This window comes from Siphateles boraxobius, unplaced genomic scaffold, assembly GCF_051911475.1.
Source record: "Siphateles boraxobius isolate OS27281-9 unplaced genomic scaffold, OSU_SipBor_1 3, whole genome shotgun sequence".
NCBI lineage: Eukaryota > Metazoa > Chordata > Actinopteri > Cypriniformes > Leuciscidae > Siphateles > Siphateles boraxobius.
This window is the reverse complement of record NW_027508919.1, coordinates 3,885,724-3,912,393: the sequence shown is the minus strand read 5'-3', so window position 1 is coordinate 3,912,393 and position 26,670 is coordinate 3,885,724. Positions and strand designations below refer to the sequence as shown.

At 49.6% G+C, this 26,670-nt stretch overlaps 3 protein-coding genes across 11 annotated transcripts in view; 1 reads left to right on the top strand and 2 right to left on the bottom strand.

Annotated features, from left to right (window-relative positions):
• Positions 1-3,527: 3,527 nt before the first annotated feature.
• On the bottom strand, positions 3,528-4,820 carry LOC143756654 (uncharacterized). The gene has a single exon (XM_077247215.1). The coding sequence runs from the start codon at positions 4,818-4,820 to the stop codon at positions 3,528-3,530; it is 1,293 nt and encodes a 430-aa protein (XP_077103330.1).
• Positions 4,821-20,391: 15,571 nt separating this feature from the next.
• ppp3cb (protein phosphatase 3, catalytic subunit, beta isozyme) overlaps positions 20,392-26,670 on the bottom strand; it is a 52,789-nt gene continuing 46,510 nt past the window's right edge. For 5 of the 9 annotated variants that reach the window (XM_077247454.1, XM_077247450.1, XM_077247452.1 and 2 more), the window contains one exon: positions 20,392-21,147. The gene's annotated coding sequence lies outside the window, so the exon portion shown is untranslated. Of the gene's footprint in view, positions 21,204-26,670 lie in introns of all 9 variants that reach the window. The other 4 variants (XM_077247455.1, XM_077247457.1, XM_077247459.1 and 1 more) reach the window with 2 other exon arrangements.
• LOC143756653 (uncharacterized) lies at positions 25,167-26,459 on the top strand. Its single transcript, XM_077247214.1, has one exon. The coding sequence runs from the start codon at positions 25,167-25,169 to the stop codon at positions 26,457-26,459; it is 1,293 nt and encodes a 430-aa protein (XP_077103329.1).

Here is a 26,670-nt window from a genome sequence, read left to right as displayed (position 1 = left end):
GCTGCTGCATTTCAGAAACAAGCCAAGTGACTGGCTGCATCAGAAATCGCATACTCTCTTGAGGAGGTAGCATACTTATTTTGAATAAGTAATTACTACAAGACTGTTATGTTCTATATAGTATGAATGAGTGTAGTATGAATCTGGACGTACTACATTCACCCTGCTGTCATTATCCTGTGACCGACCAGCGACAGTTACGTCTCTTCACTGCCATTTACAAATCCTCTCTCGTGGCCTCATGGGATAGTAAAGTGTCCATCATATGCATACTTCAGAATCTCGCCAGAAGAAGTAGGACATCCTGGTCCTATTTGCTTACTCTTTTATGAGTATAGCTGCTGTAAATTCAGACATACTGTTTTTCACTAACTATAGGGAAGTATGCGATTCCCAAATAGCATGCACAGTTGGGCTGATTCCGGCTGAAATGCGTCACTGTTGTCTTACTGTCGGGATCGGTGAAGAGATAAAGGGCCTAGGGTCTCATTTATAAAACTGTGCATAGGATCCTTACTAAAAGTGTAGATGCGCCCGAAAGCTTAAAATGGCGTACACAAAAAAAATATTCAGACTTATAAAACAGTGCGTACGCCAGAACCTGCGCAGAATTCACTTTATAAATCCCAGTCAGTGGAAGATTGTGCGCACATTAGTTTCCTCCCCGAAATAACCATATATGGAGCTTACAACGCCTAATTGTACTATGCATATCCTTATCTGCATATCATTTGCATATGATTATTTATCCACGTGATAACATGTTTAACAGTAGCCTACATTAGGAAAATATGAAATACGGATGTGCCGTCAAATTAGATTAATACAAATCATTTAGAAGCCTATCCTTGCCTTGTTTTTTTAATAAAGAAATCAAATAGTGTAAAATACATTTCAGAGAAAGTTTTTCTCAATCTTTTCCACAGGCCAAATAGTATTTTTAATTGATTTAAATTTTTAATGGAAACAGATAGACCTTGTTGTGCATTATTTGAACAAAACTATTTTCTCAGACAATCTGCTATTATCATAAGCAATTATCTCTGAAGTTAAAACATGAAAACACAGCATGCCAGAGGAAACGTGTTTGCATCCACAACAAATATTTATATTTATTGAATATAAAAAATGTTGTGTAACTTCTCAATAATGATTTCATGTAGTTTAAATGTTTAACTCCATTAATGAGAATGGCATATTTAATCTAAATGTATATATCAGAAGTAACACATAGTTTAAATCATTCTTTTGTTTATTTAAACTTTTATTATGAACATGCACTGTATTTATGATTAGGACTCATAATGAAGATTTACGGTTTTACTTCATCTGCCGTTATAGCCTATGAGTCAGTTTCACTAAATGATGTTTTATTAACAATATTCCGGAGGAACATGTTCTAATGATCAAACATTCAAGTCATTCCAGCCAGCAGCAATCAGTTATCAACAGGTCCGCTCAATCAACATGAGTAAGGCCTATAAATATATGCAGTCGACTCACCCTTATTTCTCTGCAGTTTTTAGCATCCCTCCACCACCCCATCTCCTCACACTTGCCTGGTTATCTTCCTAACTAGAGATACGGGGGGAGTAGGGTTCGGGCCAGATTTCCGAGCTCGGAGCCCTCCCCTCGGACAGCACACCAAATACGCATAAGGTTAAACATTTACTCTCTGATCATTTGTAAGTGTGAACGTGTGAAACGGCCCAACGCGCTCGCTGGCGCGGACATATAAGAAAGGATAGATATTTAAGTGGAATATTATAAGTGATAGGCTTGGTGAGTGAAATTATATTTGTATTATCTTTCTGTATATGTATAATGTTCTTTAGATTTTCTGTCTAAAAGTTACCAAAAATACATTTAACTCCAGCACACCCTCTGTGTCGCCAAACTGCTCCATGTCCAAAACATTCGTAGGACTACTCGTGGGTCAGAGTTTGCGTACAGGTGCGCAAATTTTCCCGTCAAGTTTGTTTTTATAAATCACAACGTATGCGTCGGAAGTGGCGTACGCCTCTTTCAGAGCCTGTTTTGTGCGTACGCAATGGTTATAAATGAGGCCCCAGATACGACGGTTTTGCTGACTGTGCATAACACACCTGCATGACTGACGGCTTTTTCTGTATATCGACTGAAAGCAGTATTAGCCTACTGGTGTGTCAGGTCCATACTGGTGTAGCGTTGTGTATTTACCACCGGCCAGAGTTCATTTTGTCCTAAGCGGTCAAGATAAACATGGGGTTTTTAAAAGATGTTTGTGATGATAATTACGTAACATCAGAATACCCATTCGGTCCCGTGGAGAGTGTTGATGAGAAGGCCTACTTTTTAGTATGATTGTTTTTTTGTTTTTTTTTTGTTTTTTAACAGAAAAACTGCTGTGCATTGTAATGTTGGCTAATGAAATGATATTGAGTTATATTCCATTTTGTTTGCTAAAATTTATCAACTCGTCTTTTCAACGAGTAATTAGTTATCGAATCATAGGAATCGGACTACGCTTTCAGCGGTTCTCACGGGCGAATCTTTCTGATTTGATTCACTAACCTTTCAAAAAAGTCATTTATTTGTGAATCAAACTACACTGACCACCACGTTGTTGCTGCATTACACCCGCGGAAACAACGTATGGCGAGCCTAAGTCTTCTTTGTTCTTGTTTCAAAGAAAAGTTTAACTTCAAATCAGAGAATGTTCAAATCCTCCAGAGTCGCGGCCAAAGCCGAATCGAAAGACCACTGTTCGCCAGCAGCAGCAGCCATTCTTTGGGTAACACTTTAGAATACGGTTCCTTCGTTAATGAATAACTACACAAGAACCAATGAGTAACACAATATAATAATCTAGTAACTATTATTAACTAACAAGAAACAATAGGTTACTATCGTAACCCCGGTTCTCTGAAACATCGAGTGGAGAGATCCACCTATGGGAAGGGCATCCGTACCTGACCTCTGCAGAAGCATCCAATTGCACCAAGTCTGGCTAGACAGACAGAAGCGCGCAGCCAATGCCAGGTGAGGCCACACCCCCTCACCTAAGGGCATATAACATCTGGGCGCGCTGCTATTCCTCAGTAAGTATATTCGCTTCTCGTGCAGCAAGCGGGGCAAAGCTGGTGGATCTCTCCACTCGATGTTTCAGAGAACCGGGGTTACGATAGTAACCTATTGTTCTCTTTCATCATCTCGTGTTCGAGATCCACCTATGGGAGAGACATGGACAGCTCCCCGATTGCCCAATACACTCACAGTGAGGTTCTGAAAGCCAGAGAAAGACGGTCACCCCGGGGAGGCGGTGCCTGACACGTCCATTAATCATGAACCTGCAAAGGTGACGCCACACCGACTGCTGTGGACACGCAGGACATGAAGCATGCATGAGACACATACATGAAAGTACCCCCAACCCACCAAGGCACATAAACTAAACCCATAACGGGAAGTAAATGTTTGGTGGCAAGAATGAACATGACCAGCCGGGCCATTCACTCTTATTGGTTTCAACAGGGTACAGGGAAGAGCTAAGAAGACCCAACCCCTAAAACCGAATGTGCTACCGAGGTTCTGGTGACATCCAGCCGGTAGTAACGCACAAAGGTATGAGGAGAAGCCCAACTGGCAGCGGAGCAGATGTCCTGCAGTGACACTCCCCTAAACAAAGCCCAAGAGGCGGCTAAGCCCCTTGTGGAATGAGCTCTGATGCCCCTTGGGGGCTGCACTCCCTTTGCTTCATAAGCCATAGTTATAGCGCCCACAACCCAATGTGAGAGGCGTTGCTTCGATATGGGACTCCCTCTGTGCGGAGGGGCCCATGAAACAAAGAGCTGGTCGCTCTTCCGGAAAGCGCTGGTCCTGGTCATATAAGCCTGTAAAGCACGGACTGGACACAGAGCATTCAGCCTCTGATCCTCCAGAGAGGTAAAAGGTGGAGGGTGAAAAGCGGACAGCTCCAACACCTCCGAAGTGAACGCAGGGAAGCACTTCGGCATGAAGGCCGGGTTAGGCTTAAGGGAAACCTTATCTCCACTGAGGGAGAACTTAGTGCACGAGGGGTGAACCGAGAGTGCATGTAGCTCACTGACACGTTTGGCAGATGCCAAGGCCAAGAGCAAAGCTGTCTTGAAGGACAGCAGCTTAAGGGAAATACTCCCCAGGGGCTCAAAAGGATGTTGAGACAGTGCTTCCAGCACCATGGAGAGGTCCCATTCCGGAACAGTTCTCCTGATGACTGGCAACGAGCGGCGTGCACCCTTCATGAATCTGCGGATTAGAGGGTGCTGCCCGACAGTAGAGCCCTCAAAACCCACATGACAGGCTGAAATCGCAGCCAAATAGACCTTAATGGTGGAAAAAGACCTCCCTTTTTCCATGAGGTCCTGAAGGAAACACAAAATATCAGGAACTGAGCACTGATAAGATGTGAGACCGCGCCCATCGCACCACCCTTCGAACACGTGCCACTTACAGCCATATAAGGACCGTGTAGAGACGGCCCTGGCATTCTGAATAGTGGCGACCACACGCGGCGAAAGCCCAAGTGCGTTCAGGTTCGTCCTCTCACGGGCCAGGCCCAGAGAGCCACCCTGTCCGGGTGGGGGTGGTAAATCTCCCCGTTGGCTTGGGACAATAGATCCGTGCGAACGGGAAGGCGCCACGGCTCGGCGTATAACAGAGGAATTATCTCCGCCAGCCATGGTGCCTTGGGCCACCTGGGTGCTATCAGAATGAGAGACAGGCCCTGCTCTCTCACCCTGGCCAATGAGGGAATTATCAGGCACAGGGGAGGAAAAGCATACAGGAGCACTCTGGGCCATGGGTGGGCCAGTGCGTCTACCCCGAGGGGCGCGTCCATGTCCCTTAGAGAGAAGAACATAGGACAATGGTAGTTTTCGCGCGAGGCGAATAGATCTACGCTCGCCCGTCCGAATCTCATCCATAGCATTTCCACTATCTGAGGGTGAAGACGCCAATCTCCGTAGATTGGGTTTCCCCTTGATAGCAGATCCGCACCTCTGTTCAGAATGCCCGGAACGTGAGTTGCGCGTAACGACAGGAAAACCCGTCTGCTCCACACCAAAAGCTTGTAAGCTAGAGCGTGGAGTTTCGACGAGCGCATGCCGCCCTGACGGTTGATATAAGCCACAGCCGTGGTATTGTCGCACCGTACTAGAACGTGATGTCCCTGCAGGCGAGGCAGAAAATGATTCAGAGCTTTCCAAATGGTTAAAAGCTCTAAATAGTTTATGTGCGCTGAACGTAGTCTGTTTGGCCACAGACCGTTCACCGTTCTGCCCTCCTGGGTGGCACCCCAGCCTGTCAAGGACGCATCTGTCGTCACAACTTTCCGCATCGTAACCGCCCCCAGAGGGGTTCCCCGTGCGTAAAAGTTCTCGCTCTCCCAGTGGCGCAAGGTCGCCGAGCAGGCGCGTGTCACTGTTACCGAGCGGCAAAGGTCGCGAATCGGGCTGAAATGTAGTGACAAGACCCATTTCATGAACGCCCTCATCCTCAGAAGTCCCAATGGCACAACTTGGGTGGATGAAGCCATGAGACCCTGTAGCCTGAGACATGTGCGATATTGCACTTTCGCCCCTTCTCTGAACTGCGTCAGACAGTTCATCAGAGAGCGAACGCGCTCTTGAGAGAGGCGCGCTCGCATGGAGACCGAATTCAACTCCAAGCCCAAGAAAATGACATTCTGACTGGGCGTGAAATTGCTCTTGCTCACATTCACTTGAAACCCGAGCGATGTGATGTGCGCGAGCACACGGTCGGTGTCCTGCAACACCTTCTCCTTTGATTCGGCTATGATGAGCCAATCGTCTATATAAGTCAGGATTCTCAGACCTGATATTCTCAGAGGTGCTAAGCCCGCCTCCGCGCACAGACAGAAAGACCGGGGACTCAAACTGAGTCCAAACGGAAGAACTGTGAATTCGTAACATATGCCCTGGTAGGCGAAACGAAGAAACTTCCTGTGCGGAGGATAGATGCTTATGTGAAAGAAAGCATCTTTCAGATCGACTGATGTGAACCAGTCGTTCTGTTTTATGGCACGGGCGAGTGCGCCTTGTGTCAGCATTCTGAAATTGTATTTCCTCAAATGTTTGTTCAACACTCGAAGGTCCAAGATAGGGCGGAGAGAGCCGCCTTTTTTCGGGACCAGAAAATAACGGGAATAAAAACCCTGGTTCATCAGATTGGGAGGTACCACCTGAATCGCTCCCTTGTTTAAGAGAGATGAAATTTCCTCTTTCAGAATGTGAGAGGCGTTCTCTTCCGTGTGAGAAAAGAGAATGCCGTTGAAATGCGGGGGTTTTACTGCGAATTGCAATCTGTAACCCTGCATTACTGTACGCATCACCCACTCGGGAGCTGAAACGGTTCGCCAAGCCGCTTCGTGACTCGCGAGAGCTCCCGCTCGGGCCAGAGCGGAGCTGTGTGAGACCGACAGGTTTATTTGTGATGCAATGGCGCCATCTAGTGGGTACACTAGAGGCGACATGCAGGGGTTCGGAGGGATTTCCTCTCTCTGCAGTGAGATGAATTCTCTCTGCGGAGAGAGGTTTTCCCGCCGAAACGAATTCATTTGATTCGTATTTTTTTGTGTTTTGTGTGTTATGTGTTGGGCAAACACTGGGGCCGAAGCCTTTATTGAGAGAGTGAGGGGAACAGAGTGTGGGCAGTGTGGTGTCACTGAGCTTAAACTTTCCCTTACAAAGGGCCCCCTGAACGTGGGGGGAAAACACACATCTCTCGAACACACGAGCTGGGCAGTCTCGTTTACACACGGAGAGCTGACCCATCCGCGGGACCCCCTGGGTTTTTTGGACGGGGGTCCTAGAAGAGGAGGGGAGTCCGAAGGGCTTGCGGCCCGTGAACATGGACTCGAAGCCCCCATCGGCTGAACATCAGGCAGGCCGCTTGCGTTTCGAGTCGGTGGGGTTGGAATTCGCAGGTCTCCCGGCCGCGGCCGCGGCGGGAGCGGGCTTACCCCAGTGCTTGTGTGTAGGTGCTGGGTTATGTTGCCGAGGGGGTGGTTTGTTGCGGGGCTTTTCTCTGCCCTGATGAAACTGTCGTCCCGTGGCCGGTGGGTTAGGCAAACGCACAGGGGGCGCCTGGCGTGGGACTGACTTCCTAGGAAGGCAAAGTTTGAAGGCCTCATCCTCCTTTTTCTTATCGTCACACCGTTGTTGCATCAGTGCGACGGCGGGGCCGAAGAGAGCCCGGCCGGGCTCCACCGGCGCGCCCGCGATGCGCCGTTTCTCACTGTCAGGGAGTCCCGACAGTTTCAGCCAGAGCGCGCGCTCTCCGACCACGGAAAGCGCCATGGAGCGCCCGCAAGCTTGGACGGCCTGCCGAGCGTTACGGAGGACGAGGTCGTTCACCGTTAGGATCTCCTTCCACAGGGTTTCAGAAGGATTTCCCTTTTCCAATTGTTGCCCTAACTCTTCAAGGATCTCCGCCTGGTAGGCGGAGAGGAGCGAAGAAACGTTAAGGGCCCTGACAGCCACGGCCGAGGACTTATAAGCTGCCTGGTGAACGGAGGCAGCAAAACGGTCCATCTTGTTGGGCAAGACCGGCTTGGGGGGAGCGAGCAGCCCGCCCTGAGCGGGGTTAAGGTGCCTGGCGATGGAAGGTTCGACGGTGGGAGGTTCGCCCATACCGTGCGCCGCCATGTCCTTAACCTCGAGTCCCGTGAGACCGTGTTTGAAGTCGAGCGGGTCGCTCCAATAATTTCTCATGTGCTTCGCGCACGCCGGGAGGATGGGGAAGAGTTGTTTCCTCGGGCCGGGAGGGGGTCCCAGCACTTTCCCATCATAAATATCCCTCTCCTGGTCGGTGGCGCTCTGCGGTGCCGGCCATTCGATGTTGAGACGAGCGGCCGCTCGCTCACACACTTCCAGGAGGATGGCTTGAGGCAGAACCGCGTGGGCCGTAGCCTGGGGAACACCAGAGGGCGGGATGGCCTCCTCGTCCTCTGAAACCCCAAGAATGGCCGCATCCTCCTCTTCGCCAGAACCGGGCAGGTCGTGGACGAGAGTGAGGTTGTCCCCGAAGATGTCCTCCTCGGGGAAGGCGGGATTGGGCTGGTCAGCCCAGACGAGAGACGTTGCGCCCCGGGAGGCCCCCGGTAGCGCGTCGTCATCACCGTGTCCCCCGTCCGAGTCAGAAGGGCTGAGCCCGGTGCACTGTGTCACTGCCACCTTAAGACGGCGTTTTAGCAGCTTCCTAGGCAGCAAGAGGCAGAAACTGCAATTCTCCGGGTTTTCAAGGGCTTCCCGAGCGTGCTTAAGACCCAAACAGACCACGCAAAGCTGATGAAGATCCTTAGCTGCGATGAGGGCACCACACGCGGCCGGGCAGGCCCGTGACATGCTATCCCCTGGAGAGGCTGCAGGCTTAGACAGTGACATACCAGCGAAGAAAACGGAGAAATCCGTGGCGGGCAGCCGTGAGGAGAAACGGTGAAAATAGCGAGAGCGTGGGCGGCTCCGAATGCAAAGCAGCAGTAGTTGAAAAATAAACAACTGTCACGTCCGGCGGAGGCTGATCTGGTCGATATGTCCTCCTGAAGACACGAGGTGAGCAGTGTAAAAATCCAACCGAGCTGTGAGATGCAGAGATCGCGAGAAGCGAATGTCAACTGAGGAATAGCAGCGCGCCCAGATGTTATATGCCCTTAGGTGAGGGGGTGTGGCCTCACCTGGCATTGGCTGCGCGCTTCTGTCTGTCTAGCCAGACTTGGTGCAATTGGATGCTTCTGCAGAGGTCAGGTACGGATGCCCTTCCCATAGGTGGATCTCGAACACGAGATGATGAAAGAGAACTCTGATTAACGAACTAGTAAGTAATAGCGCACAGATGAAAGTGGTAGTTCACTATTAACTAATCAATAACTACTATTTTTTTAATGCTTCCCAGAGAAAAAGTTTATCAACAATCTAGTTACTATACTATTAACTAAAAAGAAACACTGATTAACAAATTAGTAAGTAATAGTGCACAGATGAAAGTGGTACTTCACTATTTACTAATCAATAACTACTATTTTTTTATGCTTCCCAGAGAACTACTGAAAATTTTCATAATTCATACAAAACTAATCAATAACCAATGCAGGATAAATGACTAGCACTACATTAACATTTGAACTGCTATACTGTAAACGAATACACAAGGTTGTTTACATTATCAATATGTAATAGCACAGCAGACTTGGCAGATTTGGGAAAGCTGTTAATAATTGGCCTATGCTGTCTATTTATCAACTGAATAATTTTAAAGAAATGGATTTTTAAATGCAGTTGTCGGGACCTTACTTGTCCAGTGGCTAATTTTCCGGCATTCCTCTGGACAGGCATTGAATCACTAGAGTCACGGTGACTAGGAACATATTGAGTTATCAGCCATCCAAATACCATATACAGTTATTTTATTATTTAACCTATAGCGCTATATATATATATGTGTGTGTGTGTGTGTGTGTGTGTGTGTGTGTGTGTGTGTGTGTGTGTGTGTGTGTGTGTGTGTGTGTGTGTGTGTGTGTGTGTGTGTGCATGTCTTGTGAGTGAGAAGATTCTACACTTTATCGGCTTTTCATTAGTAACTACTGTAAGAATCATGGGAACAAACTAGTAATGACTCAAGTGTTACTACATACTTCTAAAGAAATTTTCTAAAAGTATACTAAAGTTCACCAAAAATCTCAAACGCTTGAAATGACTTTTGTGTTTGGTTGGACAAATCATGACTAGATCATGTAGTAACACTTGAGTCATTACTAGTTAGTTCCCATGATCTTCACTTTAGAATACGGATCCAAATAATTAGTAATTCCCATAGAAGTATGAAATAGGCCTACCACTTTCATCTGTGCACTATTACTTCCTAATTCGTTAATCAGAGTTTATTTTTAGTTAATAGTAGTTACTAGATTGTTGATAGACTTTTTCAGTAGCCTTGTTCTCTGGGAAGCATTAAAAAAATAGTAGGCTAGTTATTGATTAGTTAATAGTGAACTACCACTTTCATTTGTGCGCTATTACTTACTATTTCGTTAATCAGTTTCTTGTTAGTTAATAATAGTTACTAAAAAAATAGCGTTTTTTCCACCAGTGGAGCTAGTTGATATATTAAACTTTTGCCGTATCCGGTCGGCAAAACTCCAAACACATCTTCCTTTTTTAAGAATGACTTAAGTGCCGATCTTTTTTCTTTTCTCAAAGAAACTCCAAGACCTCCAGAGTCGCGGCCAAAGCCGATTCAAAAGACTGCTGTTCGCCAGCAGCAGCGGTCATCTACTTTGTTTTCAAGTAGCAGGGGATTCACGCGGAACCGTCCCAACTCTGCAGTCATTATGTTAAGCCCGCCCACCAACTCTATACACAATGTGATTGGCCTGACTAGAGTTTGAGTTTTCCAGCTCAAAAGCCAATGAGAGTTACTAGACTACCCTGGCTGCTAAATAAATGTTGCTGCCGCTATATGGTGCGTCTAGATTCCTAGGCTATGGTCCCCTGACTGTCAGAGTCTGTTATTCTTTCTTCATTCTGTCACCTGATGGAGTTTGGGTTCTTGCCACTGTTGCCTCTGGCTTGCTAAATTGGGGACACTTATTCTTAATATTATTGATCTGCCTGCAATGACACCATTATGAGAATTGAACTGAGCAGGACCATGACATCACTGTTTTCTGCAGAGCTACTTAATGATTAAAATGAACTCTTTTTATAATTAATATACTTTATACAGTTATTAAACAGAACTGAATCAACACTGAACTGAATTCAGCTGAACAATGACACTATTTTCTTTTTCGAGCAGCTTTACAGCCAAATTAAACTCTGTTTGCATCATTGATCATTTTCCTGTTTAACCCTGTAAAGCTGTCTTGAAACAGTCATTACTGTATATAGCGTTATATATTTAATGGTGACTTGACATTTGCAAAATGAATTTATTTAGTGTTAGAGAGTGAAAGAGAGTTTGTGTGAGAAAGAGAATGATGTTTTTCTTTTAATCATATTCAGTAAATATAATTTACTTGATATTTGTGGTTTAAAAATTGTGTCAAAAAACATATTTCAACAATAACACATCAGAAAATGTTGTAATGCAGGATTTCATTTAAGAATTGATTTATCTATACCTGTATGTGCTCTTTTTTTTTTTTTTTTTTTTTTTTTTGAGAACTTGTGAAATAATAATTTTTAGTCCAAGAGCACGACTACAGTGGAAAAAGCAGTAGCAGAAGATTTGACAGTCCTTTCTACAACACATCCTGACGTCAGACGTCTTTACAGGATGTGTGTGAACGCACTCGCAGATTCCAGAAAATCACTGGCAATGTGAATGAACCAAAATCAAACGATCCTGGGACAAATCCCAGTAGGCTACACATTATCCGTGTATTTTCCGGAATCTCTGTGTGAAAGGGGCTTAAATGAGTCCCTGAATCATTCATTCAGCTGATTTGTTCAAAAACACTGGTTCATTCATGAATAAATGAGTGACTGGCCTAATAAACGAGTCACTGAAACGTTCATTCAATCGATTCGTTGGAAAACGAAACAAGAAATAAATCAAGTAATAACTGTGTTTTGCATGTTGCAACGGTTCTTCTGTGGCTGCATGGCTTCATTGTTCATGGTTTCTGTTGGATGTGGCAAGTGAAAAGTTATTACACTTCACAGAGGTTTTTCTTATTCATAAAAAGATAATTATTATGTGTTATGTTTGTATAGTTTATGGAACTCAAGGCTGTTTCATCAGAGCTGACTCATCTGAGACAGCGCAGGTCAGGTCGAGAGTCCGTTAAGGGCAGGGGATTTACATGTCACTGACTTTTAATTTGGTCATATTTGCATTCTTTGTTGGCTTTATCTGTACTAATTAGCATTTATTTGTGTTTGCACAAGAAGCACTTTGTCCACCAAATATCATTCTAAATTACCATCTGTTGATCTCATATGTGATGTTACAACATGTTTTAGAGAAATATGCACCATCTGTGTTTGGAGTCGTATGTGAATATTATAGTCTATCCCTCCTGCTTTCAGCAGTATATTCCATTGGAGAGAGGGAAGATAAAATGGAGAAGTATAGATTACCTGCTGTAACACATCACAAGCTCCTCAAGCACCTCATTGATCAATGTATAGCCTACGTTTGACAACTACTGTACTGGGACACATTTTGTTGTTACAGTTAAATGAGAGAATGGTTGAATGACTGGAAAACATCCTAAATTAAATAAACTGAAAAGCACTGTTATTTCACAGGTATTTCCTGAATTATCATGATCGTATTCCTTCATTGTAAAAAAAAATCATAAAAAATTGTCAAATGATTGGATGCTAGGGCTGCTAAACAAAAATGTAAAATTAAAGTAAAATATTCTAATTAAAATAAACCAAAAAAAAAAACACTGTTATTTCACAGGTATTTACTGAATTATTACGATCAAATACCTTCATAGTAAAAAAAATCGTTAAAAACAAAGGGTCAAATGACTGGCGGCCACTGCTGCCAAACCAAAACCATAAAATGAAAGTGAAATATGCTAATTTAAATAATGTGCAAAAAACTTTAACATAAATTTGATGTCACCATGATGGAGATCAGTGTTTGCTTTAGTTGGGCTCATAACCTTTAACTTTTAACATTAGCTTTTCCCTGGCTGTTTTAACTATGTTTTTGATACACATTTGTTGGCCTCAAATGCAGAAGAAAATCTCATCAGATGATGTGTGTCACTTATTGGTGATATTATAATCATTATGGTGACCAGATTCACTGATATGACTTCAAGTCAAATCTTTGAGTATAATAACGGAATTTACACAATATGTAGAGAGAATTTAATTTAATACATAGAGTATGTTTATTGTCACAATTATTCATCTGACCGTTGTGACATCAGTATTATGACAGTCTGATATTCTGAAATTATAAAATATATTATACAGAAAATGTTTTGAACTGGGGTTTAGAGACATCAAGAATCAACACATGAATCTCAACAATGGTGACAACAAAGCTTTTTTGTGACTTTAGTAGCTTGTTTTGTGACGAGTTCAGAGTTGATCAGAATTTTTTTCATTGTCAGCATTGTTGCGATTCAGATGCTGATATTTTATGTCTGTGTGAGTTTAGATGATCCTGTCAAAACATTTTCTGTATAATGACTTCATAAAATCTTTCAGAGTATCGCAGCACAATTGACATGCAATTGTGTAATTGTGTACAAATTGTGTACAATAATGTACAATTGTGTACAAATACATTGGCATGCAATTTCCCTTCTGAACAGTTAACATATCTCCCAAGGCATATGCCTGTAAGTGCAATACTCCCACTGTTTAGTGCAATATCTTAAAAATTCAGGTGATATTTATATGTATTTATATTTATTCATACTATTCAAAATACTGTAAATATGTTCATAATCTGTAAATGTTTATTCTGGCAAAAACCCAACTGTGACCATATTTTTTTTATAATTTTATTTGTAGTATTTGTATTTGTGCACTGGAAGCTTCAGTACCAAGGAAAATTCCTTGTGTGTGCAAGCACACTTGGCAATAAAGCTCTTTCTGATTCTGATTCTGATTCAAAATCAACATCCAATTTTTTATGACTTTATCAAATATTACTTAAGGTGATATGATTAATTCAGGCCACTACATGATAAAAAGTGATCAACATCATCTGATCTGAGTTTCTACAAATTTATTTCAGAGACACACAGTTAAATAGCAGTCAGAGAGAAACTAATATTAAAAACGTCTACGGTTACGTATGTAACCCTCGTTCCCTGAGTAGGGAACGGAGACGTTACGTCGGATGACGACGAATGGGGTTTCGCTTAGAAAGCCTATCAACTTCGAGTATTACAAAACGAGCCAATGGCAAAGAAATGCCATGGGTCTGCGGAATTTGCATGGCGTAACTCCGCCCCACCTCGTGGGTATAAAAGGAGGAAGCCGGCAGCAAGCAGATATGTTTCTTCGCTGAGGAGCCAAGACTGAGCTCAGGCGATCCCCGCGGTACAGCGGAAAGTGGCAGGCAGACGTAACGTCTCCGTTCCCTACTCAGGGAACGAGGGTTACATACGTAACCGTAGACGTTCCCTTTCGTTGTCACTCCGAGTTACGTCGGATGACGACGAATGGGGTTACCAGTCTAATCACGCCACCTTCTCAGCTGTCTTCCAGTGCCCTGCGTAAATCGAGATCCCTGTCAGCCTGGACAAAGGACTCCATATAACACAGGAATACCAAGGTACACTGGGAAGCATATCCCAAGCTTAGGGGAAGTATGCAATTAATGCCAGCCCGGAGGGGGGGGACTTAGAGAATACACATATGACCCGAAGGAAGCATATGGAAAACACTGGGGTGTCCAGCCGCAGGTGGAATATTTCAACCCCAGGGGTGGCAAGGTGGCTTGCCAAGGGAAAGACACACGCTCAGAGAGGCTTACAGTGGAAATACACATGTGGGGGTCGCTCAGAGGAGGGACCATGCACACGGGAGGCACCTAGCCGACGCACAGGTAATAGACACTGGCGCCGACGTCAGGAGTGCTGGAGGAGCTCAGGGCTTTCGGAGAAGCTCACCTGAGGAAAATATCGCACGTATCCAGTCCGTGGAGTGGAATGGCGAGCAAGCGAAGACACCTGAGCGGGTCCGGTACTAGCTGGTTGAAGCGAGTACACGAGAGGACACAGGCTCCACTCGGAGATTATAGAATCTGGCGAATGTGTTAGGTGTCGCCCAGCCTGCAGCTCTGCAGATGTCTGTTAGCGAGGCGCCATGCGCTAGAGCCCAAGAGGACGCCACACTCCGGGTGGAGTGGGCAGTCACACCAAGGGGGCACGGTCGACCTTGCTGCTGGTAAGCCAAGGCAATGGTGTCCACTATCCAGTGAGACAACCTTTGCTTGGAGAGAGCCTTTCCCTTCAGCTTCCCACCATAACAGACAAAGAGCTGGTCTGAGGTCCTGAAACACTGCGTTCTGTCTACATAGGCGCGGAGAGCGCGTACTGGACAGAGCAGTGCCAAGGCTGGGTCTGCCTCCTCCGAGGGCAGCGCTTGCAGGTTCACCACCTGGTCCCGGAAGGGAGTGGTAGGAACCTTGGGCACATATCCAGGCCGGGGTCTCAGGATCACGTGAGAGTAAGCCGGCCCAAATTCCAGGCACGCTTCGTCAACGGAGAATGCGTGCAGGTCCCCAACCCTCTTGATGGAGGCCAGTGCAACCAGGAGCGCTGTCTTCATAGACAGGAACTTAAGCTCAACTGATTGCAGGGGCTCAAAGGGAGCACTCTTCAGGGCAGTTAGAACCACTGAGAGGTCCCAAGAGGGAACGAGAGGAGGACGAGGAGGATTCAGTCTCCTCGCTCCTCTCAGGAACCTGATGATCAGGTCGTGCTTCCCCACCGACTTACCTTCGATGAGGTCATGATGTGCGGCAATGGCGGCAACATAGACCTTCAGGGTGGAGGGAGACAGCCTTCGCTCCAGCCCCTGTTGAAGGAAGGAAAGCAAAACACTGATCGAGCATCTCCGGGGGTCTTCTCGGAGAGAAGAGCACCAGTTGACGAAGAGGTTCCACTTCAACGCATAGACGTGTCTCGTGGACGACGCTCTAGCGGAAGTGATGGTAGCCACCACCGCTGGTGGTAGGGTACTCAAACCTGCCTCGTCCCATCCAGGAGCCACACGTGGAGGTTCCAAAGATCGGGACGAGGGTGCCATAGGGTGCCCCGTCCCTGAGAAAGAAGGTTCTTCCTCAGAGGGATCGGCCAGGGAGGTGCTGTCGCGAGGAGTACTAGTTCGGGGAACCAGGTCCGGTTGGGCCAGTAAGGGGCAACCAGAATGACCTGCTCCTCGTCCTCCCTGACCTTGCGCAAAGTGTGCGCAAGAAGGCTCACTGGGGGAAACGCATACTTGCGGCCCTGCGGCCAGCTGTGCGCCAGAGCATCCGTGCCGAGCGTGCCCTCGGTCAGGGAATAGAACTGGGCGCAATGGGTCGAGTCGTGAGAGGCAAACAGATCTATCTGCGCGTCCCCGAACTGGTCCCAAATCAGCTGAACCGACTGGGGATGGAGTCGCCATTCTCCAGGGAGGGGCTGAAGCCGTGAGAGCTCGTCGGCTGCACAGTTCAGCGCTCCGGGAATGAAGATGGCTCGAAGCGACCTCAGATGCTTCTGACTCCATTGGAGGAGGTGGCGAGCGAGTTGTGACATACGGCGGGAGCGTAGACCACCTTGATGGTTGATGTACGCTACAGTGGCGGTATTGTCTGAGCGGACTAGTACGTGTTGACCCCTGAGCAACGCCCGGAAGCGGTGCAGGGCAAGGCGTACTGCCAACAACTCGAGGCAATTGACATGCCACAGCCGCTGGGGTCCTGTCCAGGAGCCCGCAGCAGCATGTCCATTGCACATGGCGCCCCAGCCCGTGGTGGAGGCATCTGTTGAGACAACAACATGCCGGGAAGCTCGAGCCAGGGGGACACCGGCCCTGAGAAAATCGAGGTTCGACCACGGGGTGAAGAACTGACGGCAGGTCGGAGTAACTGGTACTCGGAACGTGCCGTGTAGCCATGCCCACCTCGGGACTCGGTCGCGAAGCCAAAGCTGAAGCGGTCTCATATGAAGCAATCCGAGCGGCGTGACCGCGGCTGCAGATGCCATATGCCCCAGGAGCCTCTGAAAAAGTTTCAGTGGAACCGCACTCTTGCCCTCGAATTGTCTTAGGCAAGTCAGCAGTGACTGCGCGCGCTCGCTCGTAAGCTGCGCGGACATGGCGACCGAGTCGATGTCCATACCGAGAAAAGAGATCCTCTGCACGGGGCAAAGTTTGCTCTTCTCCCAGTTGACCCGAAGGCCCAGACGGGCTAGGTGCCGGAGCACTAGGTCCCTGTGTTCGCAAACCTGATCTCGAGAGTGAGCTAGGATCAGCCAGTCGTCGATATAACTCAGGATGCGAACCCCTTGCTCTCGAAGGGGAACAAGGGCCGCCTCGACGACCTTCGTGAAGATGCGAGGAGACAGGGCTAGCCCGAAAGGGAGAACCGCGTACTGGTATGCCTGCCCCTCGAAAGCAAACCGGAGGAACGGTCTGTGTCGAGGAAGAATGGAGACATGAAAGTAGGCGTCCTTCAGGTCGATCGCTGCAAACCAATCCTGGGGCCGTATGCATTCGAAAACGCGTTTGGCGGTGAGCATCTTGAACGGCATCCGGTGAAGGGAGCGGTTCAGCACGCGCAAGTCCAGGATTGGCCGTAACCCACCGGTTTTCTTGGGGACAATGAAGTAGGGGCTGTAGAAGCCGGACCTCATCTCGGCTGGAGGGACAGTCTCGATTGCACCCTTCGCCAGCAGGGTGGCAATCTCTGCTCTCATGATAGGGGCATTGCCACCGACCAAAGTGGAGCGGACTCCCCTGAAGCGGGGAGGAGACCGTGCGAACTGAATCGCATAGCCGAGCCTGACGGTACGCACGATCCAGTGGGACAGACGGGGAAGCTCTAGCCAGGCTCCCAGGAACTGAACCAACGGGATCATGCGAGCCACAGGCGTCCCCCCGGAGGGGCAGCGAAGCGGAGTAACTGGCCCAGATGTGGACGGCATAGCGGCCCGGAGAGGGGGCACAGTTAGCAACCGCGCCCTGGCAAAGGGGGCCAGGGGAGGACCAGGCTGGTCGTCCCGCGGGGGCCTGCTCTGCCAGGGGTCTGGCGACAGAGGGGGACAGCGGCGAAGCGGTCCGTGGACGGCACGCCATGTCAACCACCTCTGGGACAGAGGGGGACGAGGAGAGCACGGCTTGTGGGCGGCGCTCTGTGACGTCCGAGAACTCTGTGCTCAGAGACGGGAGAATCAGCTCTTTGGAGAATAAGGATTCTTCCCCGGCCCTCCCCGGGGAAAGGAGTGGTCCTGCTACCAACTCCTGGAAAGAACTGAGTCCCATCTCTGAGGAGCCCAACTCAAGAGCGCCGCTTAACCCGGCGTGTAGCGGGGTGCGGGGCTGGAGAGGACTGTGGCGTCCGACCGCGGCCTCCAGAGCCGACCCGGGTGAACGGGCGGGGTGGGAGCCGCGGGGGGCGCCCTCGGCAGTGGGCAGACCGAGGGATCTGAGCGGACGGCGGGGCCGTCGGGACAGAATCAACCTCAGTCTGCTCCATCGCCGAGGTGCCCGTCTCACGAGCGCCGCTTAACCCGGCGTGTAGCGGGGGGCGGGGCTGGAGAGGGCTGTGGCGTCCGCCCGCGGCCCCCAGAGCCGGCCCGTGAACGGGCGGGGTGGGAGCCGCGGGAGGGCGCCTTCGGCGGTGGGCAGACGAGGGATCTGAGCGGACGGCGGGGCCGTCGGGACAGAATCAACCTCACTCTGCTCATGGGCGGCTGAGAGCTGTTGGGCAAGCCCTCAACCGCACCGCCGAAGAGGCCGACCTGGGATATGGGAATGTCGGACAGACGGGTCCGCGCGACATCCAGCACATCAGACAGGTTCAGCCACAGACTGGTGAGCATCACCTGACCCAGGGAGCGTACGGCCACTTTCGTCGCTCAGAGAGCAAGGTCAGTGGCGGCGCGCAGCTCAGTGAAGAGCCCTGGGTCAGTCCCGCCCTCGTGCAGGTCCATGAGCATCTGGGTCAGGTGGACCAGCAGAATGACCATGGCATGCAGTGAGGCGGCTGCCAGTCCCGTGGCGCTATAGGATCTCGCCACAAGCGTAGACGAAAAACTACAGGCCACGGGCGGGTGCTTAGGATTGCGCCGAGAAGAAGCACTCTGAGGACACATAGCATCGCAACAGAGCGTTCAGCCGGGGGAACCCCAGTGTACCCATGGGCAGCGGCCCCATCGAGGGGAGGAAAGGCGGATGAGATCAGCGAGCGGTCCCGAGAAGACAAGGGGGTCTTCTTGGACTTCGAGATCTCATCATGCACGTCCGGGAAGAGAGGTATTGGGGTTTGCCGTGGACGAGGGTCGGCGGCCTTACCCAAAACCCATCGTCCCAGGAAAGCATGGTCGTCATCTCCGGATCAGACTCAGGCACAGCCGTATGCACACCGGAAGGTGGCAGCTGTGACGAGCCCTCACTTCCAGAAGACTCAAACCCACCTAGTGATGCTGCAACAGACATGGCATCTTCCTCTGTAGCTTCAACTGAAACACGCGGGCCACCAGAGGGTAGACTCGCGGGAATCAGCAGTTCACTAGCGGGCACCGTCATTGAAGAGGGGGGCTGGGGTCACGGACACATAGTCGGCGCCTAGATCCAGACCGTAACCCTCAGGTCACCCTGGCCACCAGCCGAAGATCGGGGGGTGGATGAGGGGACTCTCACTCTTGCGAGTTCACCGAGTCTCGACCTATATATGACGCGATGATCACGTTCCCAGCGAGAACATGAGTCACCCACGAGCGCTGTTCAAGCATGATCAAAGCCCAAACACACTAGACAGCGCTCGTGCCCATCAGAGTCCGATACCAGTCCGCTGCAACCAGAAATGCACGGGCGAGCCGTCTTTAAAAAGACGTGCCACGTGTAAGCTCTTTTAGTGAGAGAAAACTCAAGTGTTGAAGCACCCGGGGAGAAACGCACCGACTGGCAGACCACTGCAACAGATCAGCAGGAAGCACGCTCTCGCCGTAGATCGCCGTCACACCAACACTCGAGGTACTCGTTTGTAAAGCTGACAATTCAGAGATGGCTTGTGGAGAGAAGAATACACTTGGCTCCGAAGCGAAAACATATCTGCTTGCTGCCGGCTTCCTCCTTTTATACCCACGAGGTGGGGCGGAGTTACGCCATGCAAATTCCGCAGACCCATGGCATTTCTTTGCCATTGGCTCGTTTTGTAATACTCGAAGTTGATAGGCTTTCTAAGCGAAACCCCATTCGTCGTCATCCGACGTAACTCGGAGTGACAACGAAAGGGAACTGAAGTTGAAGTGAGTGTTGAAATTATGTAATAAAATATAATTATTTAGGCCCTACATTTCTTGAAACATCAGCTGTGCCAACTTTTTTTGCATGAGCATTTTCAGGTAAAATGGGCCAGTCAAACTGCAAAGGGAAATAGTAGGCTAATTTATTCTCAATTTTAATTTTAAAACACAATTTCTTATACAGCCACATGACATTTAAACTGCATTAAACAAACATATTCATATGCGCCATAAAAAAAAACATTTTGCGTGAAAACCCACATTTTCAAAAAACTCAATTTTTGGAACAGCATCAGTAAACTGATGTCAGTGGTGTGTGTGTGTGTGTGTGTGTGTTTGTGTACTCCCCCACGGAGGTAGCCCTAAAGTAAGACTCATGACACACTGGCAATGCGAGTTGAATGAATCAGAAAAATCCAAAAGGTTCATGCATATTTTATTCAAGAGTAAAAAAAGAGATTTGTCCCATAGGGCATGCTCACACTGTCCGTACTGTAGGTCAGGAAATCATGATGCTCAGAATGAAGCTCCAGAGAAAAATACAAGATATAGAATCACAAATAACTCATGAACATTTTCATTATTCATAACATAAAGCACAATGAGCAACCAAATCAAGGATGAGGCAAATTGGAATAAACCAGCAGAACTCTTAATAATAATTAATAATCATAAATAACCAGAATATTGTTAAGATTAGAATAATGATCAGAATATACTTCTCCTTAAAAATGTGAGACACGTTAAGGTGTGTCTATATTCGATTTACATTTGAAATAACCATGCAGTCATGCTTTGGCAGCCTGGATGTCTTTTCACAGAATTATATGTCCCTTCACACCACTGGATAACTTCTGTACATCCATAAAGTAACGCAAAAGATTTAACACCTCAGTGGAGCTTAATTAACTTTACAGCAATGTAAACGAAAAAAAACGAACAAACAAACAAACAAACAATAAATAAATAAATAGCTTGAATACAAAATAAAATAACATGAAAATAAGCAATAACAAAACGTTCCTTAAAAATATACGCCATTTATATACAAAATAAACTCCCATGAATTATGCGTAGCTGGAAATCCGTTCAGCCTAGTGCACCTATACAGAACAATGACCTGTTTGAAACCACCCAGAATGGCCCGACACAATCCCTCAGGTCAAATCACCTTCCTGTTCTCTTTCATCATCTCGTGTTCGAGATCCACCTATGGGAAGGGCATCCGTACCTGACCTCTGCAGAAGCATCCAATTGCACCAAGTCTGGCTAGACAGACAGAAGCGCGCAGCCAATGCCAGGTGAGGCCACACCCCCTCACCTAAGGGCATATAACATCTGGGCGCGCTGCTATTCCTCAGTTGACATTCGCTTCTCGCGATCTCTGCATCTCACAGCTCGGTTGGATTTTTACACTGCTCACCTCGTGTCTTCAGGAGGACATATCGACCAGATCAGCCTCCGCCGGACGTGACAGTTGTTTATTTTTCAACTACTGCTGCTTTGCATTCGGAGCCGCCCACGCTCTCGCTATTTTCACCGTTTCTCCTCACGGCTGCCCGCCACGGATTTCTCCGTTTTCTTCGCTGGTATGTCACTGTCTAAGCCTGCAGCCTCTCCAGGGGATAGCATGTCACGGGCCTGCCCGGCCGCGTGTGGTGCCCTCATCGCAGCTAAGGATCTTCATCAGCTTTGCGTGGTCTGTTTGGGTCTTAAGCACGCTCGGGAAGCCCTTGAAAACCCGGAGAATTGCAGTTTCTGCCTCTTGCTGCCTAGGAAGCTGCTAAAACGCCGTCTTAAGGTGGCAGTGACACAGTGCACCGGGCTCAGCCCTTCTGACTCGGACGGGGGACACGGTGATGACGACGCGCTACCGGGGGCCTCCCGGGGCGCAACGTCTCTCGTCTGGGCTGACCAGCCCAATCCCGCCTTCCCCGAGGAGGACATCTTCGGGGACAACCTCACTCTCGTCCACGACCTGCCCGGTTCTGGCGAAGAGGAGGATGCGGCCATTCTTGGGGTTTCAGAGGACGAGGAGGCCATCCCGCCCTCTGGTGTTCCCCAGGCTACGGCCCACGCGGTTCTGCCTCAAGCCATCCTCCTGGAAGTGTGTGAGCGAGCGGCCGCTCGTCTCAACATCGAATGGCCGGCACCGCAGAGCGCCACCGACCAGGAGAGGGATATTTATGATGGGAAAGTGCTGGGACCCCCTCCCGGCCCGAGGAAACAACTCTTCCCCATCCTCCCGGCGTGCGCGAAGCACATGAGAAATTATTGGAGCGACCCGCTCGACTTCAAACACGGTCTCACGGGACTCGAGGTTAAGGACATGGCGGCGCACGGTATGGGCGAACCTCCCACCGTCGAACCTTCCATCGCCAGGCACCTTAACCCCGCTCAGGGCGGGCTGCTCGCTCCCCCCAAGCCGGTCTTGCCCAACAAGATGGACCGTTTTGCTGCCTCCGTTCACCAGGCAGCTTATAAGTCCTCGGCCGTGGCTGTCAGGGCCCTTAACGTTTCTTCGCTCCTCTCCGCCTACCAGGCGGAGATCCTTGAAGAGTTAGGGCAACAATTGGAAAAGGGAAATCCTTCTGAAACCCTGTGGAAGGAGATCCTAACGGTGAACGACCTCGTCCTCCGTAACGCTCGGCAGGCCGTCCAAGCTTGCGGGCGCTCCATGGCGCTTTCCGTGGTCGGAGAGCGCGCGCTCTGGCTGAACCTGTCGGGACTCCCTGACAGTGAGAAACGGCGCATCGCGGGCGCGCCGGTGGAGCCCGGCCGGGCTCTCTTCGGCCCCGCCGTCGCACTGATGCAACAACGGTGTGACGATAAGAAAAAGGAGGATGAGGCCTTCAAACTTTGCCTTCCTAGGAAGTCAGTCCCACGCCAGGCGCCCCCTGTGCGTTTGCCTAACCCACCGGCCACGGGACGACAGTTTCATCAGGGCAGAGAAAAGCCCCGCAACAAACCACCCCCTCGGCAACATAACCCAGCACCTACACACAAGCACTGGGGTAAGCCCGCTCCCGCCGCGGCCGCGGCCGGGAGACCTGCGAATTCCAACCCCACCGACTCGAAACGCAAGCGGCCTGCCTGATGTTCAGCCGATGGGGGCTTCGAGTCCATGTTCACGGGCCGCAAGCCCTTCGGACTCCCCTCCTCTTCTAGGACCCCCGTCCAAAAAACCCAGGGGGTCCCGCGGATGGGTCAGCTCTCCGTGTGTAAACGAGACTGCCCAGCTCGTGTGTTCGAGAGATGTGTGTTTTCCCCCCACGTTCAGGGGGCCCTTTGTAAGGGAAAGTTTAAGCTCAGTGACACCACACTGCCCACACTCTGTTCCCCTCACTCTCTCAATAAAGGCTTCGGCCCCAGTGTTTGCCCAACACATAACACACAAAACACAAAAAAATACGAATCAAATGAATTCGTTTCGGCGGGAAAACCTCTCTCCGCAGAGAGAATTCATCTCACTGCAGAGAGAGGAAATCCCTCCGAACCCCTGCATGTCGCCTCTAGTGTACCCACTAGATGGCGCCATTGCATCACAAATAAACCTGTCGGTCTCACACAGCTCCGCTCTGGCCCGAGCGGGAGCTCTCGCGAGTCACGAAGCGGCTTGGCGAACCGTTTCAGCTCCCGAGTGGGTGATGCGTACAGTAATGCAGGGTTACAGATTGCAATTCGCAGTAAAACCCCCGCATTTCAACGGCATTCTCTTTTCTCACACGGAAGAGAACGCCTCTCACATTCTGAAAGAGGAAATTTCATCTCTCTTAAACAAGGGAGCGATTCAGGTGGTACCTCCCAATCTGATGAACCAGGGTTTTTATTCCCGTTATTTTCTGGTCCCGAAAAAAGGCGGCTCTCTCCGCCCTATCTTGGACCTTCGAGTGTTGAACAAACATTTGAGGAAATACAATTTCAGAATGCTGACACAAGGCGCACTCGCCCGTGCCATAAAACAGAACGACTGGTTCACATCAGTCGATCTGAAAGATGCTTTCTTTCACATAAGCATCTATCCTCCGCACAGGAAGTTTCTTCGTTTCGCCTACCAGGGCATATGTTACGAATTCACAGTTCTTCCGTTTGGACTCAGTTTGAGTCCCCGGTCTTTCTGTCTGTGCGCGGAGGCGGGCTTAGCACCTCTGAGAATATCAGGTCTGAGAATCCTGACTTATATAGACGATTGGCTCATCATAGCCGAATCAAAGGAGAAGGTGTTGCAGGACACCGACCGTGTGCTCGCGCACATCACATCGCTCGGGTTTCAAGTGAATGTGAGCAAGAGCAATTTCACGCCCAGTCAGAATGTCATTTTCTTGGGCTTGGAGTTGAATTCGGTCTCCATGCGAGCGCGCCTCTCTCAAGAGCGCGTTCGCTCTCTGATGAACTGTCTGACGCAGTTCAGAGAAGGGGCGAAAGTGCAATATCGCACATGTCTCAGGCTACAGGGTCTCATGGCTTCATCCACCCAAGTTGTGCCATTGGGACTTCTGAGGATGAGGGCGTTCATGAAATGGGTCTTGTCACTACATTTCAGCCCGATTCGCGACCTTTGCCGCTCGGTAACAGTGACACGCGCCTGCTCGGCGACCTTGCGCCACTGGGAGAGCGAGAACTTTTACGCACGGGGAACCCCTCTGGGGGCGGTTACGATGCGGAAAGTTGTGACGACAGATGCGTCCTTGACAGGCTGGGGTGCCACCCAGGAGGGCAGAACGGTGAACGGTCTGTGGCCAAACAGACTACGTTCAGCGCACATAAACTATTTAGAGCTTTTAACCATTTGGAAAGCTCTGAATCATTTTCTGCCTCGCCTGCAGGGACATCACGTTCTAGTACGGTGCGACAATACCACGGCTGTGGCTTATATCAACCGTCAGGGCGGCATGCGCTCGTCGAAACTCCACGCTCTAGCTTACAAGCTTTTGGTGTGGAGCAGACGGGTTTTCCTGTCGTTACGCGCAACTCACGTTCCGGGCATTCTGAACAGAGGTGCGGATCTGCTATCAAGGGGAAACCCAATCTACGGAGATTGGCGTCTTCACCCTCAGATAGTGGAAATGCTATGGATGAGATTCGGACGGGCGAGCGTAGATCTATTCGCCTCGCGCGAAAACTACCATTGTCCTATGTTCTTCTCTCTAAGGGACATGGACGCGCCCCTCGGGGTAGACGCACTGGCCCACCCATGGCCCAGAGTGCTCCTGTATGCTTTTCCTCCCCTGTGCCTGATAATTCCCTCATTGGCCAGGGTGAGAGAGCAGGGCCTGTCTCTCATTCTGATAGCACCCAGGTGGCCCAAGGCACCATGGCTGGCGGAGATAATTCCTCTGTTATACGCCGAGCCGTGGCGCCTTCCCGTTCGCACGGATCTATTGTCCCAAGCCAACGGGGAGATTTACCACCCCCACCCGGACAGGGTGGCTCTCTGGGCCTGGCCCGTGAGAGGACGAACCTGAACGCACTTGGGCTTTCGCCGCGTGTGGTCGCCACTATTCAGAATGCCAGGGCCGTCTCTACACGGTCCTTATATGGCTGTAAGTGGCACGTGTTCGAAGGGTGGTGCGATGGGCGCGGTCTCACATCTTATCAGTGCTCAGTTCCTGATATTTTGTGTTTCCTTCAGGACCTCATGGAAAAAGGGAGGTCTTTTTCCACCATTAAGGTCTATTTGGCTGCGATTTCAGCCTGTCATGTGGGTTTTGAGGGCTCTACTGTCGGGCAGCACCCTCTAATCCGCAGATTCATGAAGGGTGCACGCCGCTCGTTGCCAGTCATCAGGAGAACTGTTCCGGAATGGGACCTCTCCATGGTGCTGGAAGCACTGTCTCAACATCCTTTTGAGCCCCTGGGGAGTATTTCCCTTAAGCTGCTGTCCTTCAAGACAGCTTTGCTCTTGGCCTTGGCATCTGCCAAACGTGTCAGTGAGCTACATGCACTCTCGGTTCACCCCTCGTGCACTAAGTTCTCCCTCAGTGGAGATAAGGTTTCCCTTAAGCCTAACCCGGCCTTCATGCCGAAGTGCTTCCCTGCGTTCACTTCGGAGGTGTTGGAGCTGTCCGCTTTTCACCCTCCACCTTTTACCTCTCTGGAGGATCAGAGGCTGAATGCTCTGTGTCCAGTCCGTGCTTTACAGGCTTATATGACCAGGACCAGCGCTTTCCGGAAGAGCGACCAGCTCTTTGTTTCATGGGCCCCTCCGCACAGAGGGAGTCCCATATCGAAGCAACGCCTCTCACATTGGGTTGTGGGCGCTATAACTATGGCTTATGAAGCAAAGGGAGTGCAGCCCCCAAGGGGCATCAGAGCTCATTCCACAAGGGGCTTAGCCGCCTCTTGGGCTTTGTTTAGGGGAGTGTCACTGCAGGACATCTGCTCCGCTGCCAGTTGGGCTTCTCCTCATACCTTTGTGCGTTACTACCGGCTGGATGTCACCAGAACCTCGGTAGCACATTCGGTTTTAGGGGTTGGGTCTTCTTAGCTCTTCCCTGTACCCTGTTGAAACCAATAAGAGTGAATGGCCCGGCTGGTCATGTTCATTCTTGCCACCAAACATTTACTTCCCGTTATGGGTTTAGTTTATGTGCCTTGGTGGGTTGGGGGTACTTTCATGTATGTGTCTCATGCATGCTTCATGTCCTGCGTGTCCACAGCAGTCGGTGTGGCGTCACCTTTGCAGGTTCATGATTAAT

Bases quoted from the DNA above. Each gene is read 5' to 3' on its own strand.
- LOC143756654 (XM_077247215.1), bottom strand. From the start codon at position 4,820: ATGGCCCAGAGTGCTCCTGTATGCTTTTCCTCCCCTGTGCCTGATAAT.
- LOC143756653 (XM_077247214.1), top strand. From the start codon at position 25,167: ATGGCCCAGAGTGCTCCTGTATGCTTTTCCTCCCCTGTGCCTGATAAT.